This window comes from Tripterygium wilfordii, chromosome 21 (genome assembly GCF_013401445.1).
Source record: "Tripterygium wilfordii isolate XIE 37 chromosome 21, ASM1340144v1, whole genome shotgun sequence".
Taxonomy (NCBI): domain Eukaryota; kingdom Viridiplantae; phylum Streptophyta; class Magnoliopsida; order Celastrales; family Celastraceae; genus Tripterygium; species Tripterygium wilfordii.
In genome coordinates this window covers 4,945,685-4,968,789 of record NC_052252.1, presented here as the reverse complement: position 1 = coordinate 4,968,789, position 23,105 = coordinate 4,945,685, and the positions used below count along the sequence as shown (strand labels likewise).

The window sequence follows — 23,105 nt, the reverse complement described above, 5'->3', positions numbered from 1 at the left end:
TACACTATACAAATTTATCATTTGCACATCTAATGGTATGAACCTAAACTCGGGCATATATGGTACTCGAATCGTCAAACCTGTGTGCACCAGTGTTTTAAAATACCGGTTCAACCGGCCGGTTCAACCGGTTGAATTGGAAACCGGAGGGGTCACCGGTACGATTTAATAAAATATCGGTAAAATACCGGTTTGGTCAAATACCGGTTCAATCGGCCGGTTTTCGGTATAAATACCGGTTCTCCGGTTTGAAAAATTCAAAATTGAGAATTTTTTGATAAAAAAATACTAAAAATGTATAAAAAAAAAGTAATTTTTTTTAAAAAGAGTAAAAGTTGAACCTAATTTAGATTTAAATGATTATGTTAGACATGAACTTTTATAATTTATATAGTTATGTTGTATTTTTTATAAGAATGTTTGTTAATTGAAAATTACATTTGATAATATTATGTTTAATTTGAGATTGAGAGTGTTATTATGTGGTTATCATTTATTTGGATACATTTTAATTTATAGTATTTTTCTAATTTTTCTAGTATTTTTACAGGTTTTTTATAATTTTTTATTAATTATTAAAAATTTAATTAATCAAATAAAACCGGTCAACCGGTTGAACCGGTTGAACCGGTTAAACCGGTTTTCGGTGGCCAACCGGCACGATCCGAAATCCGGTTTTTAAAACATTGGTGTGCACAGAGATTTTCCAAATAATAACATGGTAAGTCATGCCAAAACTTAATTTGTGGCCACAAAGGCATTGCTCTAAGTGAGAATCAAATTCTGGATCTGACGAGTCCATACGAATTGGTCTTCTAAAAAATTAATGGATTATACTATTATCCAAGTGATTATATATTATTTATTTTTCTTTGACAAAGATAAAAACAAGATTTAAAGAAAACATAAAAACAAGAAAAAGAAAATTAAGACAAATTGAGTGCACATTACAACAAAATGAAATGCAGAAGATGCCAAAATCTTAATAGGTGTCGAAAGAAGACTGATGAGCTGATGAGTTGGCAAGCATCCAGAGCGAGTTCATGGGCTTTTCATACACTAGCAAGTACGGGACCCGCCATGAAATCTGTTCCATGGCCAGTCGGCTCTGCGCTGTCCTCTTGGTAAAAACTAAAAAACGGTTTCTCCTCTCTCACTTTGCTCTCCTACGAAGAAAAATCGATCCTCCGTCGCTCTAAAATCTCTTTAATCGTATCTACAAATAGAGATAAACAGCTATAGAGATATAGAAATAGTCAAATTTGCAGATCACTTGTCAACAATTGAACGGGTAATTGTTGAATTTACTGGTTTTTACAGGTATGCAATTCTGGGTTCTTTATGATGCTACGTTTTCATTAATGGGTTTACTGCTCATTTAACATATCTGCACATTATTAAGTTGTTAGCAATTAGCAATTTATGTTATGTGTATTTCGGTTTGTACTCGATTCATCATTCATCTGTTTTTGGTTTCTCTTTGGAACTTTATTGCTAAATTGATTGGATTTTTTTTTTTTTAAATTTCTGTTTCTGTGTTTTCTTGATTTTTGATTTTCTTCCTTGGGTTTCTTCAACAGGGATAGAGCATTGGACCTGTGATGCAAACCGAGACATCTAGTCCGCGAGTTTCAAAGTGAGCTTTCTTTTTATTTGTGCAAATATCGGAGTCTGAAATCAAAATTTTGGTTTGGCATTAGAAGTTTAAGTTTTTGTTCTATACAATATGGTGAGAATGTGGTTTGAAAGGGTATCTAGAGTGGCAGGGGGTGTGTATTATTTGGTATACATAGAATAGGCAGAAGCTATCAAGTTTTCAATCCCCAAGATTTTTTTTTTCACTCTGGGATCAAATCAGCGGCTAGCTTGTGTTTTCTGGATTTGCTATTGGCTGGAGATGTCAAGCTACATTGGTGTTCTCGTCTCTGATCAGTGGCTTCAAAGCCAGTTCACGCAGTTTGAGTTACGCAGTCTCAACTCCAAGGTGTGAATTTCATATCCAACTGTTGAATTTTACTTCACATTTATGCATCATTAATCAAGCTCGGTTGGAGAAAGCTATGTGATGATTTTCATGAATGTGATTTTGTTTTTAATTTATGGGTGCTAGTTTTTATCAATAAAGAGCCAACATGGAAAAGTTACAGTTGATGATTTGCCTCCTTTGATGGAAAAGTTGAAGGCTTTTAGTTCAATGTTCACTGAAGATGAGATTAGGAGTTTCTTGAATGAGACATATTCTGACATGAGCACTGAGATTGATTTTGAAGGCTTTCTCAAGGTGAGTCTTTTTGTGTATGTCTTTGCTTGCACTCTCTGTACTGTTAGTGTTAATGAAGTAGTATTTATTAAAAATGTAAAATTTTAATTAGCAATTTGCATGCTTCAAATTGAAGAATTCTGTTTCATAAAATGTTGATGTACTCTATGTGCAGATATATTTAAATTTGCAAGGTCGAGCTGCAGAAAAAAAGGGGGGTTCAAAAAACTCTTCATCATTCCTCAAGGCTGCCACAACCACTCTTCTTCACACAATCAGTGGATCAGAGAAAGCATCTTATGTTGCTCATATAAACAGCTATCTTAGGGATGATCCATTTCTGAAGCAGTTTCTTCCCTTAGATCCGGCTACGAATGATCTGTTTGATCTTGTTAAAGATGGAGTTCTTCTATGGTATTTAAGCATATTCTTCTTGAGTATGCTCTACTTCGTAGTGTTAATGAATTCTGATAGTCAGTGTGGTTGTTGATTACTTCTTTGGTTTATGTAGCAAACTTATAAATGTTGCTGTGCCGGGGACAATAGATGAAAGAGCCATCAATGTGAAACGAGTTATTAATCTATGGGAGAGGAATGAGAATCATACCCTGTGTCTAAACTCTGCTAAGGCTATTGGATGCACAGTGGTTAACATTGGGACACAGGACTTGGTGGAAGGAAGAGTAAGTTTTAGCTTATTGAGGTTCACACACATATGAAATAAACAGTTTCTAACAATTTTTTGCTTTGTGTTTTCTTTTTGCAGCCTTATCTGGTGCTTGGGTTGATTTCTCAAATTATAAAGGTGGATACCTTTTTTGATGCAATTGGCTTAGAGTTAAATAGCTTTTAATGCTTAATAAGAATCTGATTATAGATAAGTTTTTCAAATCAACTATTTCACATATTTTCCTCCTTTTTTCTTGCATTATTGGCTGTGGCAATTTCAGATTCAATTGTTAGCAGATCTCAACCTTAGGAAGACACCTCAGCTTGTGGAATTGGTGGAAGACAGCAATGTATGATTGGTTATCTTAGCAGTTCAAATTTTTGCACATTTATTTTCTTTTGGGAATTCTAGAATGTGATGCTTTTGTATCATATTTTGTAACTCGCAGGATGTTGAAGAGCTTATAGGATTGGCTCCTGAGAAGATCTTACTAAAGTGGATGAATTTCCATCTCAAGAAAGCAGGCTACAAGAAATCTGTTACAAACTTTTCTTCTGATTTGAAGGTGCGTTGTAGATATTTTAGGATTGCCATGGTCAAGATGTTTTGATGAAGACGAAGTATCTTACATAAAAACTAAGTTAACATAAAAGTCTCTCTCTCTCTGCCTTAGAAAGTTGGTGCCATTGGTTTTTAGAGCTGGCCTATATGATTTTGATTGATTTTGGTTTGTGGACATGTATCTGGAAAAGCTATATTAGAGCTGGCCTATATGATTTTGATTGATTGTGGGTTGTGGACATGTATCTGGAAAAGCTATATAAATTAGGCCGAATTGACTCCTGACTCCTGAGCATGTAGTGGGCTTCCCTTGCTAAAAAAAAGAATGCTAAAAGGCAAGTGGAGCTGGAACTTTTGAGGGGTAACTACAGCATGTGTGTCTAAGTCACTTGGTTCTAAAGTGATTATATTCATATGGCACAGAATATCGTTAATGTCCCTTTGTAATGCTTGTAATATATATGTTCTCGCACATTTGCAGGATGGAGAGGCTTATGCTTACCTGCTTAATGTTCTTGCTCCAGAACACCGTAGTCCAGCTACATTGGACGCCAAAGATCCAACTGAGAGGGCCAAATTGGTACTAGACCATGCGGAGAAAATGGATTGCAAGCGATATTTGTCTCCGAAAGACATTGTTGAGGGTTCAACAAATTTGAATCTTGCTTTTGTGGCTCAAATATTTCATGAAAGGTAAATAAAAAAAGATATACTGTATCACATTCACATCTAATTTTGCAACTCAAGCAAAATGCTATTCTTTAAATTTTCACCCTTCCCCTTTGATCTGGTAGGCAGCCATTACAAAGGCTTCTTTGTTAGCAAAGAGGTCCTTATCGCTAGTGGTACCATATTCTTAAGAAATTGTTGAAAACAGGTTTTGAGCAGGTAGCTCATGCCATTTCTTAGTTCAATTAAATGAGGGATGAAACATACCTCTCTGAAAACACCTGTGGGCTATCTTTCCTTCATCGAGATGTGGGAGTTATGAGGTTTCCCTTTGTAGCATGTGCTCTCAAGGGTGGTTCTCAGTACTCCATGCCTCTTAAATTATCGGGTGTAGATATCTCTTGACTGAGAAAATTTTTTTGCAACATGATTCTGTCTATTCGCAGTTAAAATTCTGGCTGAGGCAGGGATTACTTGAGGGGTATGTAGAAATAACCACAGGTTGACTAGCTCCTACCGAATCAGGAATAAATTACCCCTCTTTGTTGTATAATTTATTAGGTCCATGAAACTGTGAATTCCTTTGATAGTAAAATAAGTGCGCTGCTAATTGTGTCAGTTGATTCTACGTGGCTTGATGTATCTTGTCAGATATGTGATTGAAAGCCCACATTGTTTTTCCATTTCCTGAAACAAAGGAAATTTCACTGTCTTATGCGTTCTCTTATATTGGTCCTTTATACTTCTTACTAGGATTTTTGTTATTGAAAAGAAACAATATCTGTTCTGTTGCAGGAGTGGCCTCTCCACAGACTCCAAAAAGACGTCTTTTGCAGAGATGATGACAGATGATGTACAAACGTCTAGAGAAGAGAGATGCTATCGGCTATGGATCAACACTCTTGGGATTGCTACCTATGTTAATAATGTATTTGAGGACGTTAGAAATGGGTAGGTGGTAGCTGGTATCATGAGCAAAGTTCCGTCCACTTGCCTATTATTTTCGATATCTTTTCTGTTGTTTGGAATATAGCCTTCTATTCGTCCTAGCATTGCAACTATTCAAGTCAGCTGCTTGATTATTACTAAGAAAGGAGACAATGCATGCAGGTGGATACTTTTAGAAGTGCTTGACAAAGTTTCTCCTGGATCAGTTAACTGGAAGCATGCATCGAAGCCTCCAATTAAGATGCCATTTAGGAAAGTTGAGAATTGCAATCAAGTAATAAAGATTGGGAAGGAACTTAAATTTTCCCTTGTTAATGTAGCAGGAAATGATATAGTCCAAGGGAATAAGAAGCTCATACTTGGTATGGCCTTAAATTTTATCTTCCTCTATGCGCTTTTATTTGTGCTTTAATCTTTCTTGGTACAATTTTTCCCTGCATGGATCTGTTACTCTCCCTTTAAGATAAAAACTGGTTCTGAAACTAAATGGAAACCGAGCTACAAGATAATTTCATAATGCGATGCTTACAATTGGTTACTTCTTTGTCAGCTTTCTTATGGCAGTTGATGAGATTCACTATGCTTCAACTCTTGAAGAACTTGAGATCGCGTTCCCAAGGGAGGGAGATAACTGATTCATACATCCTAAAATGGGCAAACCACAAAGTGAAAAGTACTGGGAGAACTTCTCAAATGCAGAGCTTCAAGGTTAAACAATGGATGTTTTTTTTTTGACAAATCATGTTCGAAATCATGATCTCTTTGGCATTGTGCATTCTTAAATTTTCAGGATAAGAGCCTATCAAGTGGGATTTTCTTCCTTGAGCTTCTTAGCGCAGTAGAACCAAGGGTGGTAAATTGGAACCTTGTTACCAAGGGTGAAAGCGGTATGGTACTTTGCTACTGAGTTACATATTGGCAATGCTAAAATTAGCTTTGTGTTAATTTTCTTATTCAGAATGGTCTAAATGAATGCACATGCTCTTCAGTTTTCTACTTTTCCTTTTCTCAAGTGAACTGTGATATATACATTCTTTATTGGAAAAATGCATTTGACCTTAAGCTCACTTTTTTCAACTTTTGAAATGCAGCCGAAGAAAAGAGGTTGAATGCTACATATATAATAAGTGTTGCACGGAAGCTTGGGTGTTCGATTTTCTTGTTGCCAGAGGATATCATGGAGGTAAGAATAACACACTAAATGGGTTCCATGTTTTCTTTCCGTCCAGCTGGTTTATGGCTTTGATCTTTTAATCGACAGCTTCCAACTCTCTCAAAGTAAGTTGGAAATTTTGGCTTAACACAAAGAAGAAAACAGAAAGGGTGCATCTTTTGCTGTATTTGCAATTGGCTTCATGAATTCGGGATGCTAATGCACGCCTCTAATCGATAAACATTGTAATTGTTCTAATTATTGTAACTTTGTGGTTGTGGTAGGTAAATCAGAAGATGATCCTCATCCTAACTGCCAGTGTAATGTACTGGCGCCTGCAACAACAGGTTGAAGAGGGAGACTCATCGCCATTTCCATCCCCCGTCAATGGCACAACCTGTACTACTCCTGATGCATCCCCTGCACCATCCATTAGTGGCGAAGACGACACTTGTTCTTCTCTGGGTGGTGAAGTCTCAATCTCAACTATGGATGATACTGCTTCTGATACTACAGTCTCCTCTCAGGTCGAGCCTGATGAACATCCCGACAGAGAATGAACCACGAAATGAATACAAAAGATGTCCGAATATGATACATGTGTGTAGTCACATTACAGCGAGAAACAATTGTCAAAGAAAGGAAGGAAAATAAACAACTGAAAGGAAAAAAGACACGGTAGAAGGAAGAGAGAAGGAAAAAGGATTTTGTAGAGTATGTGGAGAGAGACCAAGAGAACTTGTTGGTTTAAATAAATGTGTGCCTCACTTTCTATAGGTGGCTGCAGCTTGTACTGTTTAAGACATGTTTTTTGACAATAATGTGCATCATATACAAAGTTGATCATGCCATATAATGGGATGCAAAGCATTTGTCAAGACTTGTAGTTCCACGTTAGATTGGTATAACTCAACCAACGGAAACGGAATGGTATATGAGTAAATTTTTGACATCTCTGACACAAGTTACTTGTAGAAATAAAGTCTTGAGCTCCAAGAGCCAAAAGTAGCCAAGTGATCAAAGAGAACAATATCACTTGTATGGGATTAGTGTTCATCGTGCCATTCCAATTCTTAAAGTCCCACGTTTTCTTTCAATTTCAAGACGACTCAAAAGAATTAATTTGTGTGAACTTTTGGCCCAGAGCAGACAATATCACTTGAAATGTTTGGGGAATTTTCTAGGACCGTTAGACAAATAATTCGTTCAATCAAGCTCAATCACTTTTGTTAATAAGCAAATTTTGTCTTTTGATTAAAATTATAATGTATTATAAGTGTTAAAAAATTCACTTTCTTCAACCAAAATATAGATTTGTACCTTGATGATCCTCCAATGCTCAATCTGGGCCTTCTGATTTCTTCCCCTAGGCCCTAACCACATTAGGCCCAGTAATCCCAAGGAAAATGGGCCTCAAGTTGCCCAATAAGGCCGCCGCAATACTGGGCCCGTTTGCGTGTAAGTCAAATTATGTATGGTTGACGCAATTCTTTTCCAATACGAGTCATATGACGCAAACTCTCTGCCCTAAAGAAGTAATTTCAGTTGGAAACATATCCACTTCGCCGAAGTAGTTAATTTAATCCACCACGAACAGGGGAGTTTTATTTTGTGGCTTCTTCGACGACGTGATTCCGGTGTTGGAAGTTGAATTAGGGTTGTGATCGCTGTCATGGCGTCATCGGACGATGACTCGGAGGAGGAAGTCATGGAAGTTATGAATTACTATTTCGAAGACGATAGAGGGGAGCCTTTTTCGTTCTATCGTTTGCCTCTTCAGTGTAGCGAGAGCGACAGGGTGGAGGGAGAGAAGAAACAAGTTTCGTTGCGCGGAGAAGCAGATAATGGTCTGCGGAAGATTTGGTGTCAAGTCAAGGCGTGGAAGTTCGATCTCCTGAATGCGGTTCCTGAGATTTCAGTGCTGTCGAAGGACAAAAAATGGATTAAATTGGGGAAACCAAGGAAGAGCTACGAGGAGACAAGTATCAGGACAATTTTGATTACATTGCATTTCATTCATTACGTGAGGAGGAATCCTGAAGCATCTCCAAAATCTGTGTGGGATTACTTGTCAAGGGTGTTCGGGTATTGAGTTTTTTTTTGGGTTGTTATGTGTTTTTTTGGTGATTTTCTATAGAGTGTCATTGGGGATTGTGATGGTTGGTTTTGTTGAATTTCGCAGTTGGTATGAGGTTAGACCTTCCCAAGATGATTTGGTGAAACACACTGCTCTCATCAGAGGAGCTGTTAAAAGAGACGATGCCTTAGCAAAGTCCAAGGTTTGTGGTTTGTTTAGTTTCATACTGATATGAATAATGGCTATGGTGAGCTATTCCAGAAATAATAGGTGAAGATACATCGCAATTTCTACGTTCTTATGCGGAACTAACCCCTATGGCTTGGTAATAGTGGCAATCTGTGTTGTATGTAATACCTTTTGGTTCCTAAGGCCAATCAAGATATGACCTAATTTCCTTTGCTGTGCTTATTCGAGTTATTACGCTCAGCTTCTTAAAGTTGTCTGTAGTTGTTTTTCCCTCTTAATAGTTAGTCTTCTGCTATATTTCCTTGAATCAACATTTAACCACAATGATTGATGAACAGTTTTTACATGCATTCCTCGAGAAGCCTGGGAGCATGCACGATGAGGTTACATTCTCTTCTGTGCCTGTTTTCTTCCTTACATCTTGCTCTCAATTAGCTATTTCTTCTGCTTATTCATTCATTTCTTTTCCTTTTTTTATTTGGTGCTGATTGATCAATCAGGATTTCCAACCTACACATAGGCCTGGATTTATAGTCAACGATATGGATGAGGATATAGCTGATGATGCTGATGACGATGGTGCCAATGAAGATGATGAATTGTTTGACTCTGTTTGTGCATTTTGTGATAATGGCGGTGAACTGTTATGGTATGCATCTTGAATTATCTTTGTAGTTGGATATCAATTTTGAGGTAGCTTTCTGATGTAAGACTCTGGGGTTGAGAAAAATATTTACGCCTTTTGAGCATGGAATAAGATAAATTTGTGATTATTGGGTTGAGGTTCCATTCAGAAAAGATAAATTATTAGGTTTGATAGGTTAGATTGCTACAGGCGAACATGTGGCCTAGTGGTATACTTGCAGACTTGTAGGGGTACAACCTAGAGGTCAGAGGTTCAATTTCTGGAAAAGCCTCTTCATATCTTATATGGGATAACGTTTGCAAGCATCTTGTCTGTCCCCAACACCACTGGAGCCTTGTGAACGGGCGTTGTTTACCTTTACCTATAGATTAATTGCTATTTGATTAGTGTTAACATACTTGCTTTAGGAAGATAGCCAAGATTTTTGACTCCGTGTTTGTTGTTTGTATGGTTTCTGGCATGTAATTGAATTTTGTTGCAGCTGTGATGGGAAGTGCATGAGGTCATTTCATGCAACCGAGGAGGCCGGTGAAGAATCAATGTGTGTGTCCCTTGGCTTCTCTATTCCTCAAGTAGAGGTATGCTACTGGTTTTCATTCGCTTGTTTTCCCACATATTTTCTAACGTTTTATTGCTTGTTGATGATGATATGATTACTTGTCTCTTTTTTTTTAATGTATGAAAATTGGCAGGCCATGCAAAAATTTTTCTGTAAGAATTGTGAATATAATCAGCATCAGTGCTTTGCCTGTGGGAAGTTAGGCTCCTCAGAGAAATCTTCCAGTGCTGAGGTGTGTATATACTACAAAGATATCCATAGTCCCGTTGCTTCTGATACTTTTATCTTGAATTGTTTCTGTCATAGATTTTAATGGACAAGCTTTCCATGATAATTAGACACTTCCACTATTCTAGGTGCATTTGGTTTCTCTTCTCACTCTGATGTGCAGAGGTGGCACCTCCTTGGTGCTGTAAATACAGAATGGATTTTTATGGTTTAGTCTTCAATAATTTTGGTCCTACTCTGATAGCCTTTTTTTAGGTCTTTCGTTGTGTTTCTGCAACCTGTGGCCTTTTTTATCATCCTCACTGTGTTGCTGTGTTGCTTCATTCTGGGGACGAAGTAGCTGCAATAGAGCTTCAGAAAAAGATAGCTACCGGGGAATCATTTACATGCCCTATTCATAAGTGCTGTGCCTGTGGGCTGGGAGAGGATAAAAAAGTTTCTGAGTTGCAGTTTGCGATTTGCCGGCGATGTCCAACATCATACCACCAAAAATGTTTACCAAGGTAATAGTTAATTGTTTTACCTTTTTCCCGTTATCCATATTCTTGCTTATGGAACATTCTCTATCACTGATTTGCTTAATGCTTTATCAGAGAGATTGCTCTTGAAGACATAGAGGAAGAAGATATAATAACAAGGGCTTGGAAGGATCTCTTACCGAATCGCATACTTATATATTGCTTGTGAGTGCTATATAAGTTGTCTTTTGTCTGAAACTTTTGTAATATGCTGACTATATTTCTTATTATTTTGACAAGAAAACATGAAATTGATGAGGAACTTGGAACTCCGATTAGAGATCATATTATTTTCCCCAGTGTTGGAGAAAAGAAGTCCAATTTGAAAAGGAAGATAAAACAGGAATCAGGGTTGCTAAAAAGCCAAGGGAAAATTCTGCAGAAGAACAGAAGTTTTAGCTCGGAGGAATCTTTTGGAGGAATGGCTCGGAAAGTGACTAAAGAGTTGCCTTCTGCTGTGAAAAAAGGTGAAGCTACCCATGGAAATAAAAGGTTACCACATGAACCAGATTCCTTGAGAAAAGTTAGGGGAAATGATGCATCCCAGAAGTTTGCGAAACGAATTAAGAAGTCCGTCCCAGCAGATGCAAGCATTCCCTCCCTTGGAGATAGGTTATTTAATTTGATGACTCAGGGATCTGAGAAAGTGGTTGCGCAACAAGATACTCCAGATGGTAACAAAACTGCAGCTAAGAAGCCTACTGCAAAGGAAATTGATCACCAGCTTCCTCCATTAGATGTTGACACAGAGAGGAGGTGACATTGATTTCTGTGCTTGAAAATTACATCTCCTATGTTTCATTTTGTCATTCAAAATCATGAGGAAGTAATCATATTTTTTCACTGGGGAACATGTGGCCCAAGGGTAGAGTTGCAAGGATGCAACCTAGAGGTTACGTCTTCAATTCCTAGACAGCCTCTCCGCATAATATGTAGGAGTAAGGTCTACGTGCATCTTGCTTGTGTCCGACCCCGCCAATTGCGGGAGCCTTGTGCACGAGAGTTGTTCACTTTTTTGCTCGGGTGATTAAAAAATGTCACACTTTCTTGCCCATTGACACAGGCTCTCAGATTTGATCAAAAAGTCTGAAACTTCCATAACAATGGAAAGTGTTGTGAAAAAGCATAAAATGCCATCAACACATAAATACTCAGCCAGATATGTGGTTGACAAGACCATAACTACCGGAAAGGTGGAGGGCTCCGTTGAGGTATGTATTACATGAATGGAACGTTGTAGTTTTTGTTGTAAATAATGCAGTTCTTCTGAATTCCCTATTTTATTTGGGCATTCAATATATATGTAGGCTGTTCGAGCGGCTTTACAAAAGTTGGAGAATGGGTGCAGCATTGAGGATGCAAAAGTGGTCTGTGAGCCTGAGATCTTGAGCCAGGTTTCCAAGTGGAGGGTAAGTTATTGTGCGAATAGAGTGCTGCTTCAAATTAATTTTTTGTTTTTCATAATTGATTATAAACTAATGTTGTTCATAATTGATTATTTTCATACATTAGCAGCTTTTATGCTTCATATATTTGTATTTTTATAATTGAAGATTTGTATTTTCACACACAGGAACATGTGAATCAATAGACTTTTATTTGAGATTGCGAATTACTGGTTATGTCGTCACTGGTTTCATTCTTATTAATATTCCACATCATGACTTTGTTAACTTTGCTCGTTACTTTGCTTCAGGACAAACTTCAGGTATATCTTGCACCATTTCTGAATGGCCCGCGCTATACATCATTCGGTCGGCATTTCACAAAAGTCGATAAACTCGAAGCGGTAACTTGTGTTTTAGTACTTTTGTTCTTTGTCAGAGAATTGTCTGCTTGGGTGCTTATAACATTGTTGTGTTCTTTACTTGTTACTTCTTTCTTTCTTTATGATTATCCATAATTGTTCTTGCAAATAAAATGTAGTATTAAGTAGTCTTGTCCCCTGTCATGCCAAAAACATACATCGTTGGTAGGTATGCAGAGCTACTCAATGAATTTTGACATATTTGGTAGTTTATCATTTACCATGGGAACTAAGTGTGAAATAAAAGGAAACAATAAGCTATATTGTTGTGGTGTTGCATGGATGAATTTATTTGGGAATTGAAATTCAATAATTTCATGAGGGTGAGGTAAATGAGTCTTGCCCCTTGTGCAAGTGTAAGAAGCTGGCCAGCACTGGGCTGCAAGAGCTCGTTAATCCTTGACCATATATATTGAAAATTTTGCTTGTGGTCTACTTCCATTTCTTCTTGAGAACAACCCTAAATCTTAATTTTTAATGTGCAGATTGTTGAGAAGCTTCAGTGCTATGTGGAAGATGGTGACATGGTGAGGATTTATACCCTTTACTTGTTTGCGCTTTCTTATATTAGTAATCAGTCTTTTGGAAAATCCAATAAAGAGTCATAGTATACACACACACACTCTGATTTGTGTGATGATATTAGAATCATCTTTTTCTTCTTCCAATGTGGCATACCTTTGGAACACAGTTCGTGGTTAGAAGACCAGATATACCCTTGGGGCTCCTGAATTTTGGTAGTTTCAATGGCTGAATACAAGATAGCCAAGTGAGAACCTTGCCAAGAGCATTACACAGTTGTAACATAAGCACCAAATTTCTCGTACCTCCAATGGGAAACCTTTACTTGTTCTTATTTAGGGGCAAGGAAGGGCACGTTTTCTTTGTCGTTTATTTAATTTGTTTTTTTTGCCTCAAGTTTCATATTTCCTTGCATGGATAACAGTTTTGTAGATTGACGAACTTGTTATTGTTTATCACAATTTGACTTTGTACTTGAAATTACCATTATCAGTACTCAATGAAATGCTGTTGTGGCAGTGTACAACCATTTACGCCTGCTTGTTTCCTATCTTCATTATGGTTTAATGAAATGTTTCCTGATAATGTGTCTATAGCCTAACGATTTCGGTTGTCAAAGATAATTCACTATCTTTCATAATCCTTGTACTCGTTCTTGTATTGTCGGTATTGAAAATGTTCTCCTTTGTTTTCTCTAGGTTTCGTATAATGTAGCTTGTAAATGGCACTTACTGCATTTGTTCCATGTTTATCACTTCTTTCTGTTTTGTAATGTGAAAAATAAAACTCGTATTCTTGAGATTGGGATATTCAAATTATTCGGTATTGTGTCACCCTTGTTAATTATATTTCCAATATCGACTATCTGGCTGATCTTTTATGAACAGATTGTCGACTTCTGTTGTGGTGCAAATGATTTTAGTTGTCTTCTGAAAAGAAAGCTTGACGCATCAGGGAAGAAGAAATGCTCATACCAAAACTATGATATTATGCCAGCACAGGTTTGTGACTCTGAAGTTATATGCGTTTATCTAATTGAAGCATATCATTTTCTAGAGCTTTACATTTGAATAATTAGGGTATGAGTATGACTGCACTGTAGGCAATGACTTATTGAAGTAGGCGTCTTGACGTACTTTGTCGTGGGTTCTAAATATGAGGTTCTCTCTTCATCAGAATGTTGTTGAGTTCGGGGCAGGGTTGAGTTAAATCTAAGCAACCTGACACATAGCTCAAATTGCATGTACAGGTCTCGCTTGGCTGCAAGTTTGGCCTCTAAACATCGGAGTTGCCTGAGTCTTATATGTGTTTACTTTCAATAAGCATTTATCTATAAAATTTCATCTGGGAGAAGGGTGTCTTGAGCAAAGTGTTTTTCATGATTGCTGATATGTGAACAGAAACTGAATTTGGATGTGGTTGGGATGATATTTCATTTTTCCTATGTCCAAGATCGTCACTTTGAAAGAAATAATGCAATTCTATATGGTTTTTTTTTCTAACAGGTAACTAAAAGGCAATGTATTGAATTTTTTTCTATTAGTTAGTTAATTCTAATGGAATTGGGTGTTTGCTGTTGGTTCTTGATTTTTCCTTTGGTCCTTTGCCATTTATTGCTTGATTTAATAGTTCTGCTATATTTCTTATATCCTGATGGTGTGTGTACATTGCGCTCTGGAAAAACTATTCGCCTATGCTTCTCTGCATAGCCTTTATGTTGTTTTATCTGTTCAGTTGGTATCTGTTTGTGTTGTAATCTTTTTCGATTGTCCTTTCCTTCTCAGAATGACTTTAATTTCAAAAGGCGAGATTGGATGACCGTTCCTCGTGAGGACTTGCCTCAAGGCTCACGATTGGTAAGGAAAAATGATTACTTTTCACGAAAACCTGGTTGAGTTCGGTTCCCAGAGGTTGTTAGTAAATGTTTTACTTCATTTTGTATTTGTTTATTGTGTAGATCATGGGGCTAAATCCTCCTTTTGGGGTTAGAGGAGCATTGGCTAACAAGTTCATTGACAAGGCCCTTGAATTTTGTCCGAAACTCCTGATTCTTATTGTTCCACCGGAAACCGAAAGGTGGTAATTTGTATTTGCTCCTCTATCTCTCTCTCTATATAGATATATATGATGTATAACTCACCCATATAATGGCTTTCAGGTTGGACAAGAAGGGACCTTATGACCTGGTTTGGGAGGATGCACAGCTTTTATCTGGAAAGGTGAATTTAAGATATTTTTCTGAAGTTTCAGCAGGGTTGAATTTTGAGAATCAATTCTATGTTTGCTTATTCCGTGGTAATTTGTTTCAGTCATTTTATCTTCCGGGATCTGTTGATGAGAATGACAAACGAATGGATCAATGGAATTTGACAGCACCACCGCTATATTTGTGGAGCCGTCGTGCAAAGAGTGCACATCACAGGGCCATAGCTCTAAAGCATGGTCACTTGTCCAGGAAAGAAGAATCACATTTGGTTGATCAACACCTTCAGACAGAGGTCTCTAATCATTTAAACGAGGACGATGGATGTTATGGCAACACTTCTGTGCTGTCCCATGATATTCCCATGGACATTGATGAGCCAGAAGAATTCAGATTTGGGATCCCTGCAGCTGACCGTCAGCGTCAGAGCTCCACTCACAATAATTGCAGCAGAGAAAGCCAGGGTGATCAGAACCATGGAAAGAACCCATCCATCGGGATTTCTAAGAAGGAGATCCTTAGTAAAGAAAATTCTGGAAGACAAATGGATGAGAAATCACCAGAGGACAAAAAAAATGGTGGAAGATCTCCTGTGAGTGAGGTGTACAAGGGAAATTTCCGTTCTGAGTTCCTTGAAACGCCGTTGCATGTAGAAGTTGGGGAACACGGGTATCAGCGTTTTGATCATCCTGTGTCTAGTTCACCAGTTTGTTCTGAAACAGCTTATGCCAGTAACCGGGCCAGCATATTCGATGATTTCAGTAGAAAGTATGGCATGAATCATGATGAGCCTTATTCAAGTAGAACCGAGAGTCCAACCGTTTCTTCACACTTGGCGAAACCTTTTTCAGGGCATACAACTAATGGTGCAGAAGGCTTTGGTCATCAATCTCACGTCAGGGAGTCCGAATTACAGTCAAGATATCAATATGGACAAGATGCCACCGATCCTATTTATAGAGATCTTGGTGATCTTGGATATGGTCAAATAGGGTCTCAATTGCCTACATCTTATTCGCATGTCGGTCCTGTGGCTGCTTCCTATCTGATGAATATGTCAGTAACACAGCGATACGCACCTCGGCTGGATGAAATGAACCATCCTAGGATGCCTACTTTGGGATCTGAGCCACCGCCAATTGTGAATAGAAACGAAATGTTCGACCCTCGAGCACCTCAACGGCATTTTCAAGATGGCTCTATGGGTTTCCCGCGTGGTCCTCACAACCCTATTCCACACCCAGACAACTCAAACGGTTGGCTTAACTAATAGATACTTGGCCTTGATGTTAACTAGTAGTTGCTGATGCTAGCTTCTGTTATTATATGCTCATCTATATGGTACTGGAATTGTAATCCAGACCTATTTACTTATGGTTTTACCTGTAAATTTCTCCTAATATTACGTACTTCAGCACATGAGATCTGCAACTGAGAACCAGAGAAGGAAAGAATCAATTGGGAAAGGGCAGTCTTTATGTTTTTTTATTGGCCTTTATTATTTTTTATTGATCTTCACCAGCTACAATATATATTGTATATTTAATGTGGATCTTGACCAGGTTCATTACCTATAGCATTACTTATGTACTCAAGATGAGCATTTGATGCACAAAGAGGGAGGAAGCAAAAATGGATGAAGAGTTAAAGAACTTCATCAAGGTATGGACTCTAGCAGTAACCTCTCTTTGCTATTGTTTTTACATATCAGCAAAAATTCCTAGTGGTCTATTGAGGTTTCTCTCTCTTGTCCCAATCTTCTACTTCTTCACCATCCTCCCCTTGAATCTCTCTTCTTTCCATCTTTGTGGTGTTACATCTGTTTTGCTTTCTTGGCTTGCCAATTTCAAGCTTCTTCTCCTCTCCTTTGACCAAGGCCCCTTATCATCCTCATCTCCAAAACTGTTCCATTTCATCTCCATAGCTTGTCTCCCCATAAGAGTCAAACACCAAGAATTCCCTAAAAGTTCTAAAACCAACCTCACAAACAAAAACCCATCTCCCCAAAATCTCCAACAACAATTGGGTTTGAGCATTGGTATTGCTAGATTTGTTTTATTGGCTGTCAAGGTGATTCTTCTTGTATTGATATTTCACAGCTATAACTATAGAGATCGTATACACCCTTATGTGTTATTGGCTATATATTGCTGTCATGTGTACTTGGAAGCAGAGCTTCTTCTAGCCTTGATAGTAATCCCAGCTCGAATCCTTCTTGGATTTGAGCTCGAGAGGCAGTTCAACGAGCCCTACTTAGCCACCTCTCTCCAAGACTTTTGGGGTCAAAGGTGGAACCTCGTAGTTTCAGGTATTCTACGGTTAACTGTATACAAGCCAATACGGTATACTATTGGGAAGAGATGGGCTCCACTCTATGCTGTGTTTGCCTCTTTTATGGTGTCAGGTTTAATACACGAATTGCTGTATTATCACGTGACACGAGTGCCTCCGACGTGGGAGGTCACGTGGTTTTTTGTGTTACATGGGATGTGCACGGTTGTTGAGATGGCTGTCAAGAAGGTTGTGACCGACAAGTGGGGGTGGCGGTTGCATCCAGTGATATCAACGCCCTTGACGGTGGCGTTTGTGGGGCTGACTGGTGTTTGGTTGTTCTTCCCACAACTAATAAGGAATGGCGTCACTGATAAAGCCATAAGAGAAATGTCAATTTTAGTTGATTTCCTTGCGCGGAACGTGGTTGCTTCTAAGTTCAAATATTCATAGGCGATATTGATAGTCGAGCTTAATTTGTTTGTTTATCTGAGATTCAAAAGTTAAATCATATCTTTTGGGGGACCTTCTTAGGTCCACCCTATTTTCATCCACCCTTTTGTCCACCTTCATCAAACACCATTGGATCTAAAAAATATCCTCGAGATGCTCACCTGAGTAAAGACTGTAATAACTTTTAAAGAGTTATTTAGAGGAGGTGGATGGTCCACTCCACTCTTTTCATAAGAGTGGACCTTAGTAATTTCCTATCTTTTGGTGTGCATTTGATGTTTGGGAAACTTAATGCAACCACATGGAAATTACATCTTTGCGTTCGATTTGCACACTATGCAAATTAATTGTTTATTTCAACAATATGTTTTGTCTTTTACTTACCAAATTTGATCTTATCACCAAAACCCTGTTTTAAGAAAAAAATTTTGGCATAAATGAACTACTCATATTTTTATTAATGACGCCATTGACAGCTTGTCAGAAAAATTTATTTAACATAATTTAGTGCCCACATAATTTAATATATATATATATATATATATATATAGAGAGAGAGAGAGAGAGAGAGAGAGAGAGAGAGAGAGAGAGAGAGGTGTTCAATTGTTCAAACCTTCATCAATGGAAGAGGAGATCAAGAACTTCATCAAGGTATGGATTCTAGCAATCACATCTCTATCTTACACATACTACATCTCATCAAAACTTCCAAAAGGCATCATAAGGCTCTTCTCACTCCTCCCTATAATCTATCTCTTCACCATCCTCCCTTTATCGCTCTCTTCCTTCCATCTTTCTGGTCTCACTGCCTTCTTCCTTGTCTGGCTTGCCAATTTCAAGCTCCTCCTATTTGCCTTTGACCAAGGCCCCTTGTCTCCACCCCCACCTAATCTCTTCCACTTCATCTCCATTTCTTGCCTTCCAATCAAAATCAAACAGAACCCACCTCCAGATCTGACCTCACAAGAAAACCCACCAACCCATTTTGTCCAAAAAGTGTTTTATTTAATCTTATTTGCTGTTAAATTGTCCCTGTTGGTTATTATAATCCGTAGCTATGAGTATAAGAAACACATGCATCCAAACGCTGTCTTAGCCCTCTATTGTCTTCACATGTACCTTGAATTGGAGGTTTCATTAGTCCTTGTTGTAACACCGGCTCGAGCCATTTTTGGGTTTGAGCTCGAACCACAATTCAATGAGCCCTACCTTGCCACCTCACTACAAGACTTTTGGGGTCGTAGGTGGAATCTCATGGTGCCAAGTATTCTTCGTCCCACCATATACTACCCAATACGGCGTACTTTTACTCATCTGATTGGGCCAAAATGGGCTACATTGATGGGCCTCGTGGCCTCATTCGTCGTGTCCGGTTTAATGCACGAGGCAATATTTTATTATCTCACACGCGTGAGTCCCACGTGGGAGGTGACGTGCTTCTTTGTCCTACATGGCATTTGCACGGCTGTTGAGGTAGTGGTGAAGAAGGAGGTCGGGACCGACAAGCGGCGGCTTCACCGGGCCGTGTCCGGCCCATTAGTGCTTAGTTTTGTGGCGGTGACCGGTGTTTGGCTGTTGTTTCCACAATTAACAAGGAATGGAGTGGATGAGAAGACCATAGAAGAATACTCAATTGTGCTTGATTTTGTAAGAGACAAATTTGGCATTCTAAGGCAGAAGGCCATGCATATATGGTAGTAGTCAAAGGTTGTGTTTTTGAGCTATGTGTTCAATGTATTAGCATTTCCATGAATTGAGAATGATTTCAATTTTCCAACTTTAAATGAAAAGGCAATATTTATATTTCTTGATTGTTATAAGTGAATGAGAGTGTGTTTGAATTAAGAGATTTAAGTCAGGAGAATGAAGAGAAGGGAACTCAGGTTTTTTTTTCTAATTCATTTGTTTGAATAGTCTTAAAAAATAACTGAAGGGGTTTGAGGAGAATTGAAGGAAGATTTACTCAAATTTTCTCTCCAAAATGAGATCATTTGGAGGGAAGGAAAAGGGAGACTTAAAGTTATTTACAAGTGAAAAATCTATTTCACCTGTGTATCTAACATTTGAATATAAAAATAAAGATAAAATTGATAAATTAAAATTAAGTTTTTTAACTTTTTTTTTCTTTTATGATGGTTATCTAAACCAGAGAAATAACATATCATTTTCTTTCTTTTTTTATTTACCTTAATATTGGAGAGAAAAATGTATCATACATTTCATTCTCTCTCTTCCCCAAATCTCGTAATCCAAACACAATCTAAGTATATTAACTCCAATTGGTGGTTAATCAATTCAGGCCCATATTTGCATTCACGAGTGTTAGTCCACTTATGAGCCCAAATATGCAGATTTGGGCCATGATAATTCATTCACGAATAATATCGGGCCCGGTTCATCATCCTCCTGTGTCGTGCGTTTCAGATCGAATCGAAGTCTCGAAATAGCGTCGAGACACGTACACGAAGAGCATCAGAAATTCGTGTAAGATCCCTCAAATTTTCTCTGCATTTTCCGAGCAGCCAAACGCACTGTTAGAATCGCTTATCCTTGAAGTCGGAATTTGGGCCTGGTCGTTAATTTATGATGTTTGGCTAATTTAATTTCAAGCCATCCTAATTGAAGTTCAAAATCCCAGCTTTTCGTTGCAGAATTCTATCGAATTTACGAGATCAGTCGACGATCGCCATGGGGTTTTTGGTGACAACCCTAATTTTCGTGGTGGTTGGGATCATTGCGTCTCTTTGTACCAGAATCTGCTGCAACAGAGGCCCTTCTACTAATTTGTACGCTTCTTTGCTTTGATTATTCCCTTCGCGATCAATCTATTAGTTATGAGTGTATTATGTGGACAGTTTCTAGTTATAGAGCTTTGACAATATGCTGCTCCTTTGGGGTGGTTTATCATTTTGGTTGTGATTTAGTTGCACGAGAAGGTCCGCATCTTGCGTAAGTGTGGATCCATTTCCCTTAGTTTTGATTTCATGGCAGAGTGAATCATGTGTATGTATATATGTTATTACAACCTACAGAGAGAAAGAGAGAGAGAGAGAGGCAGCTTTGGTCATTGATAAGTGAAGGATCAATACCCATGATGGCATGTGAAGGCAACATGCGAAGGCATGGTGCCAGGTGCTTATAGCATAAGGAAATTTTGATGCTTGTAGCCTTCATGGAACTTGGAATTTCGTGAGACTAATTTTTCTATGCAAATTCTTGGAAAGAGACGCAATAAGGTAACCATGAATTCATTAATGTAGACAGCTTCACCCCAACAATGCAGAAAAGTTACACCTGGGTTGTGCTGAAGCAACTTGAAACCAAGCAAAAATTGAGAAATATCTGCTCATATCCTTCTTGACTCTCTCCTTGTTGATGGAGATGGGGATCAAAAATTTCTGGTGAACAGCATTATATTCAACTGGAGTTAGTATTCTGCTAAATTTAGGATAGCAATATAGGAAACAACTTAGGCTGATTATTGCTAACGATAGTGAAATTATCTTGATCTATGGCTCTCATAGTTTCTGTAGCATAGATTTCAAATTTTTTTGTGGAGATATGTCTTGAACCCAGTGTGTAACTTTGAAGTCTGTCTCTTGCTCAATATTAACTTAGTTTACTTGGTTTAAACTTTAAAGTGTTGTAGTCTATGTATCACTGGTTGATATCATGTATCTTGTCATTATGTGTGTGTGTGTATATATATATTATAATAAAAACCAAGGAAAGAATATGAGATATGCCAACTTTCCTTTTGGTCCGCAACCTCACAAGGGGCTGGGTGTTGTAGAATGATGCTTTTTAAACATTGGGGAGATGAAGTGATGTTTTACCAGATTGGAGGCAAACTATTATGCGCTTCTTTTCATTTTCACATTTTCAAATTCTCCTAGTTAAGGTGATTCTTGTGTCCATTATACTTTATGATGAGGCACTGACTCTATATTTGATGACAGTGAGACTTATGTTCATGGGATGAAATGCTTGGACTTTCTGATATATGATTTTGTTTCCCTTTTTTTTATTTGCATTTTGCCTGTCATGTAATGTCTAATCTGATTTTTGTTTCACAGGTTGCATCTCACATTAGTTATAACAGCAACTGTGTGCTGTTGGATGATGTAAGTTCTTGGATTTGCATTTCTTCTTCCGTAGTCATTTGGTGTATGTTACATCTTAAGTTCGTCTATGATGTGTTATGTAAAACATTTCATATTAATCAAGCATTTCTTACATACATTCCCGTGCATTCAAGTTATTGTTCATACTACGTACTATATGAAGGGACACAAATAATTGAAGAAATTTACATGATCAAGATGATATGTCACGGCATCTCAATTTGTATCAATAAGTTCCCCTTTTTTTGAAAACAAAATTATGCATTTTGAAATCTGTTCTTTGGTAAATGGTAATTGCCTGTGGTTTTCATCCCCATGAAGTGAGAAAAATGACATTGTGATTTTAGGAAGCCGGTTGTAATTTTTATGGAATGTATACATTATGTTATACCTGAACTATCGGATCTATGTTTGTTTTGCTTGTTTATCTAGTTGTTTCTTAAAGTACCTATCCATTTTCTGCTATGCAGGTGGGCGATTGTGTACGTTGCTCAAATGAAACCACTTATAGTTCCCATTCTGAGTGAAGGAGAGTAATTCTTTGCACAAGTTCTGAGTATTTTTATAGTTCCTATACTGAGCGGATCGGCGACAGGAGAATATTGATTTTTAGGGCTTGTGGATCCATCAGCGTCCTTTCATGTTGGGTGTGTACGTAATCTGGAGGAGTGTGAACTCTCAACTTTGAATTTGTTTAATGCCGTTGGCATTCTATTATAGACCAAGCATAAATATGTAACTTGGATGAAATAATTGTTGGAAATTGAGTATTATTTCCTTTTCATTTCATGTACCATATCAGAATGCGACATTCATAAGACTTCTGTCTTGGTGGAATAAACTTTCAATCGTATTTTTGCACATTGTTCCTGCTTTGGCTTCTGATGATCGTTCGGGTGTGTTATAACTTACAAGAACATGGTCTCGGCAATCCTTCTGCTTTTTACAGACCTGAGCTCTTTAGGCTAAGTTTGTGAGCAGGGTTTGCTGTGGTTGGGAAAAGAATGGTTCATGAGAGAAATATACCGTCCATTTCTCAATCATCGCGAACCCTCTTCCCAAGCTTTAGTTTTTCTGCACTCAATAGGTTTGCAGGAAACACAAATTGCTTTGCTAATAAACTATTTTCCCATTATATGTTGCTAGTTCATCATGACCATCTTCAGTAGTCAAAAACATATAATAGTATCATAAGTAAACATATTGTTCATAAGAATGAGTTGCTCTCCTCTTGCTTATTGGTCACT

The 23,105-nt window shown here is 37.9% G+C and overlaps 5 protein-coding genes across 10 annotated transcripts; all 5 read left to right on the top strand.

Annotated features, from left to right (window-relative positions):
- Positions 1-1,111: 1,111 nt before the first annotated feature.
- Positions 1,112-7,112, top strand: LOC119988255 (fimbrin-1-like). Of its 3 annotated transcripts, none has more exons than XM_038833228.1 (16): positions 1,112-1,291; positions 1,581-1,636; positions 1,859-1,984; positions 2,111-2,281; positions 2,436-2,674; positions 2,772-2,943; positions 3,027-3,065; positions 3,211-3,279; positions 3,379-3,495; positions 3,973-4,184; positions 4,956-5,111; positions 5,271-5,470; positions 5,659-5,816; positions 5,899-5,995; positions 6,200-6,291; positions 6,546-7,112. In XM_038833228.1, the coding sequence occupies exons 3-16, from the start codon at positions 1,898-1,900 to the stop codon at positions 6,819-6,821; spliced, it is 2,085 nt and encodes a 694-aa protein (XP_038689156.1). In that variant the 5' UTR covers positions 1,112-1,291; positions 1,581-1,636; positions 1,859-1,897; the 3' UTR covers positions 6,822-7,112. The 3 variants fall into 3 exon arrangements, with proteins under 3 accessions (XP_038689156.1, XP_038689154.1, XP_038689155.1); XM_038833226.1 differs by having other exon boundaries at positions 1,112-1,320; XM_038833227.1 differs by having other exon boundaries at positions 1,581-1,984.
- A 670-nt stretch (positions 7,113-7,782) lies between these two features.
- LOC119987730 (protein ENHANCED DOWNY MILDEW 2) lies at positions 7,783-16,492 on the top strand. 3 transcript variants are annotated; one of them, XM_038832651.1, is made up of 18 exons: positions 7,783-8,346; positions 8,444-8,540; positions 8,890-8,910; positions 9,028-9,176; positions 9,655-9,751; positions 9,866-9,964; positions 10,216-10,463; positions 10,554-10,643; positions 10,719-11,234; positions 11,542-11,689; positions 11,786-11,887; positions 12,175-12,267; positions 12,771-12,812; positions 13,695-13,808; positions 14,592-14,663; positions 14,765-14,883; positions 14,966-15,026; positions 15,117-16,492. In XM_038832651.1, exons 1-18 carry the CDS (start codon positions 7,934-7,936, stop codon positions 16,278-16,280), a joined length of 3,645 nt encoding a protein of 1,214 aa, XP_038688579.1. In that variant the 5' UTR covers positions 7,783-7,933; the 3' UTR covers positions 16,281-16,492. The 3 variants fall into 3 exon arrangements, with proteins under 3 accessions (XP_038688579.1, XP_038688578.1, XP_038688580.1); XM_038832650.1 differs by having other exon boundaries at positions 8,866-8,910; XM_038832652.1 differs by lacking the exon at positions 8,890-8,910.
- Positions 16,493-16,618: 126 nt separating this feature from the next.
- On the top strand, positions 16,619-18,121 carry LOC119987732 (probable long-chain-alcohol O-fatty-acyltransferase 5). The gene is made up of 2 exons (XM_038832653.1): positions 16,619-17,795; positions 17,993-18,121. The coding sequence occupies exon 1, from the start codon at positions 16,643-16,645 to the stop codon at positions 17,732-17,734; it is 1,092 nt and encodes a 363-aa protein (XP_038688581.1). The 5' UTR covers positions 16,619-16,642; the 3' UTR covers positions 17,735-17,795; positions 17,993-18,121.
- Positions 18,122-18,305: 184 nt separating this feature from the next.
- Positions 18,306-19,537, top strand: LOC119987729 (probable long-chain-alcohol O-fatty-acyltransferase 1). The gene has a single exon (XM_038832649.1). It carries the CDS (start codon positions 18,356-18,358, stop codon positions 19,430-19,432), a length of 1,077 nt encoding a protein of 358 aa, XP_038688577.1. The 5' UTR covers positions 18,306-18,355; the 3' UTR covers positions 19,433-19,537.
- A 532-nt stretch (positions 19,538-20,069) lies between these two features.
- Positions 20,070-22,719, top strand: LOC119988462 (V-type proton ATPase subunit e1). 2 transcript variants are annotated; one of them, XM_038833508.1, is made up of 4 exons: positions 20,070-20,218; positions 20,373-20,520; positions 21,811-21,858; positions 22,329-22,719. In XM_038833508.1, exons 2-4 carry the CDS (start codon positions 20,423-20,425, stop codon positions 22,393-22,395), a joined length of 213 nt encoding a protein of 70 aa, XP_038689436.1. In that variant the 5' UTR covers positions 20,070-20,218; positions 20,373-20,422; the 3' UTR covers positions 22,396-22,719. The 2 variants fall into 2 exon arrangements, with proteins under 2 accessions (XP_038689436.1, XP_038689435.1); XM_038833507.1 differs by lacking the exon at positions 20,070-20,218 and having other exon boundaries at positions 20,225-20,520.
- Positions 22,720-23,105: the final 386 nt, after the last annotated feature.

Bases quoted from the DNA above. Each gene is read 5' to 3' on its own strand.
- LOC119988255 (XM_038833228.1), top strand. From the start codon at position 1,898: ATGTCAAGCTACATTGGTGTTCTCGTCTCTGATCAGTGGCTTCAAAGC. The intron at 3,496-3,972 runs GTGCGTTGTAGA...GCACATTTGCAG, and splicing joins ACTTTTCTTCTGATTTGAAG to GATGGAGAGGCTTATGCTTA. The intron at 5,471-5,658 runs GTATGGCCTTAA...CTTCTTTGTCAG, and splicing joins GAATAAGAAGCTCATACTTG to CTTTCTTATGGCAGTTGATG.
- LOC119987730 (XM_038832650.1), top strand. From the start codon at position 7,934: ATGGCGTCATCGGACGATGACTCGGAGGAGGAAGTCATGGAAGTTATG. The intron at 8,541-8,865 runs GTTTGTGGTTTG...ATTGATGAACAG, and splicing joins ATGCCTTAGCAAAGTCCAAG to TTTTTACATGCATTCCTCGA. The intron at 12,813-13,694 runs GTGAGGATTTAT...TTTTATGAACAG, and splicing joins ATGTGGAAGATGGTGACATG to ATTGTCGACTTCTGTTGTGG.
- LOC119987732 (XM_038832653.1), top strand. From the start codon at position 16,643: ATGGATGAAGAGTTAAAGAACTTCATCAAGGTATGGACTCTAGCAGTA.
- LOC119987729 (XM_038832649.1), top strand. From the start codon at position 18,356: ATGGAAGAGGAGATCAAGAACTTCATCAAGGTATGGATTCTAGCAATC.
- LOC119988462 (XM_038833508.1), top strand. From the start codon at position 20,423: ATGGGGTTTTTGGTGACAACCCTAATTTTCGTGGTGGTTGGGATCATT. The intron at 20,521-21,810 runs GTACGCTTCTTT...TTTGTTTCACAG, and splicing joins AGAGGCCCTTCTACTAATTT to GTTGCATCTCACATTAGTTA. The intron at 21,859-22,328 runs GTAAGTTCTTGG...TCTGCTATGCAG, and splicing joins ACTGTGTGCTGTTGGATGAT to GTGGGCGATTGTGTACGTTG.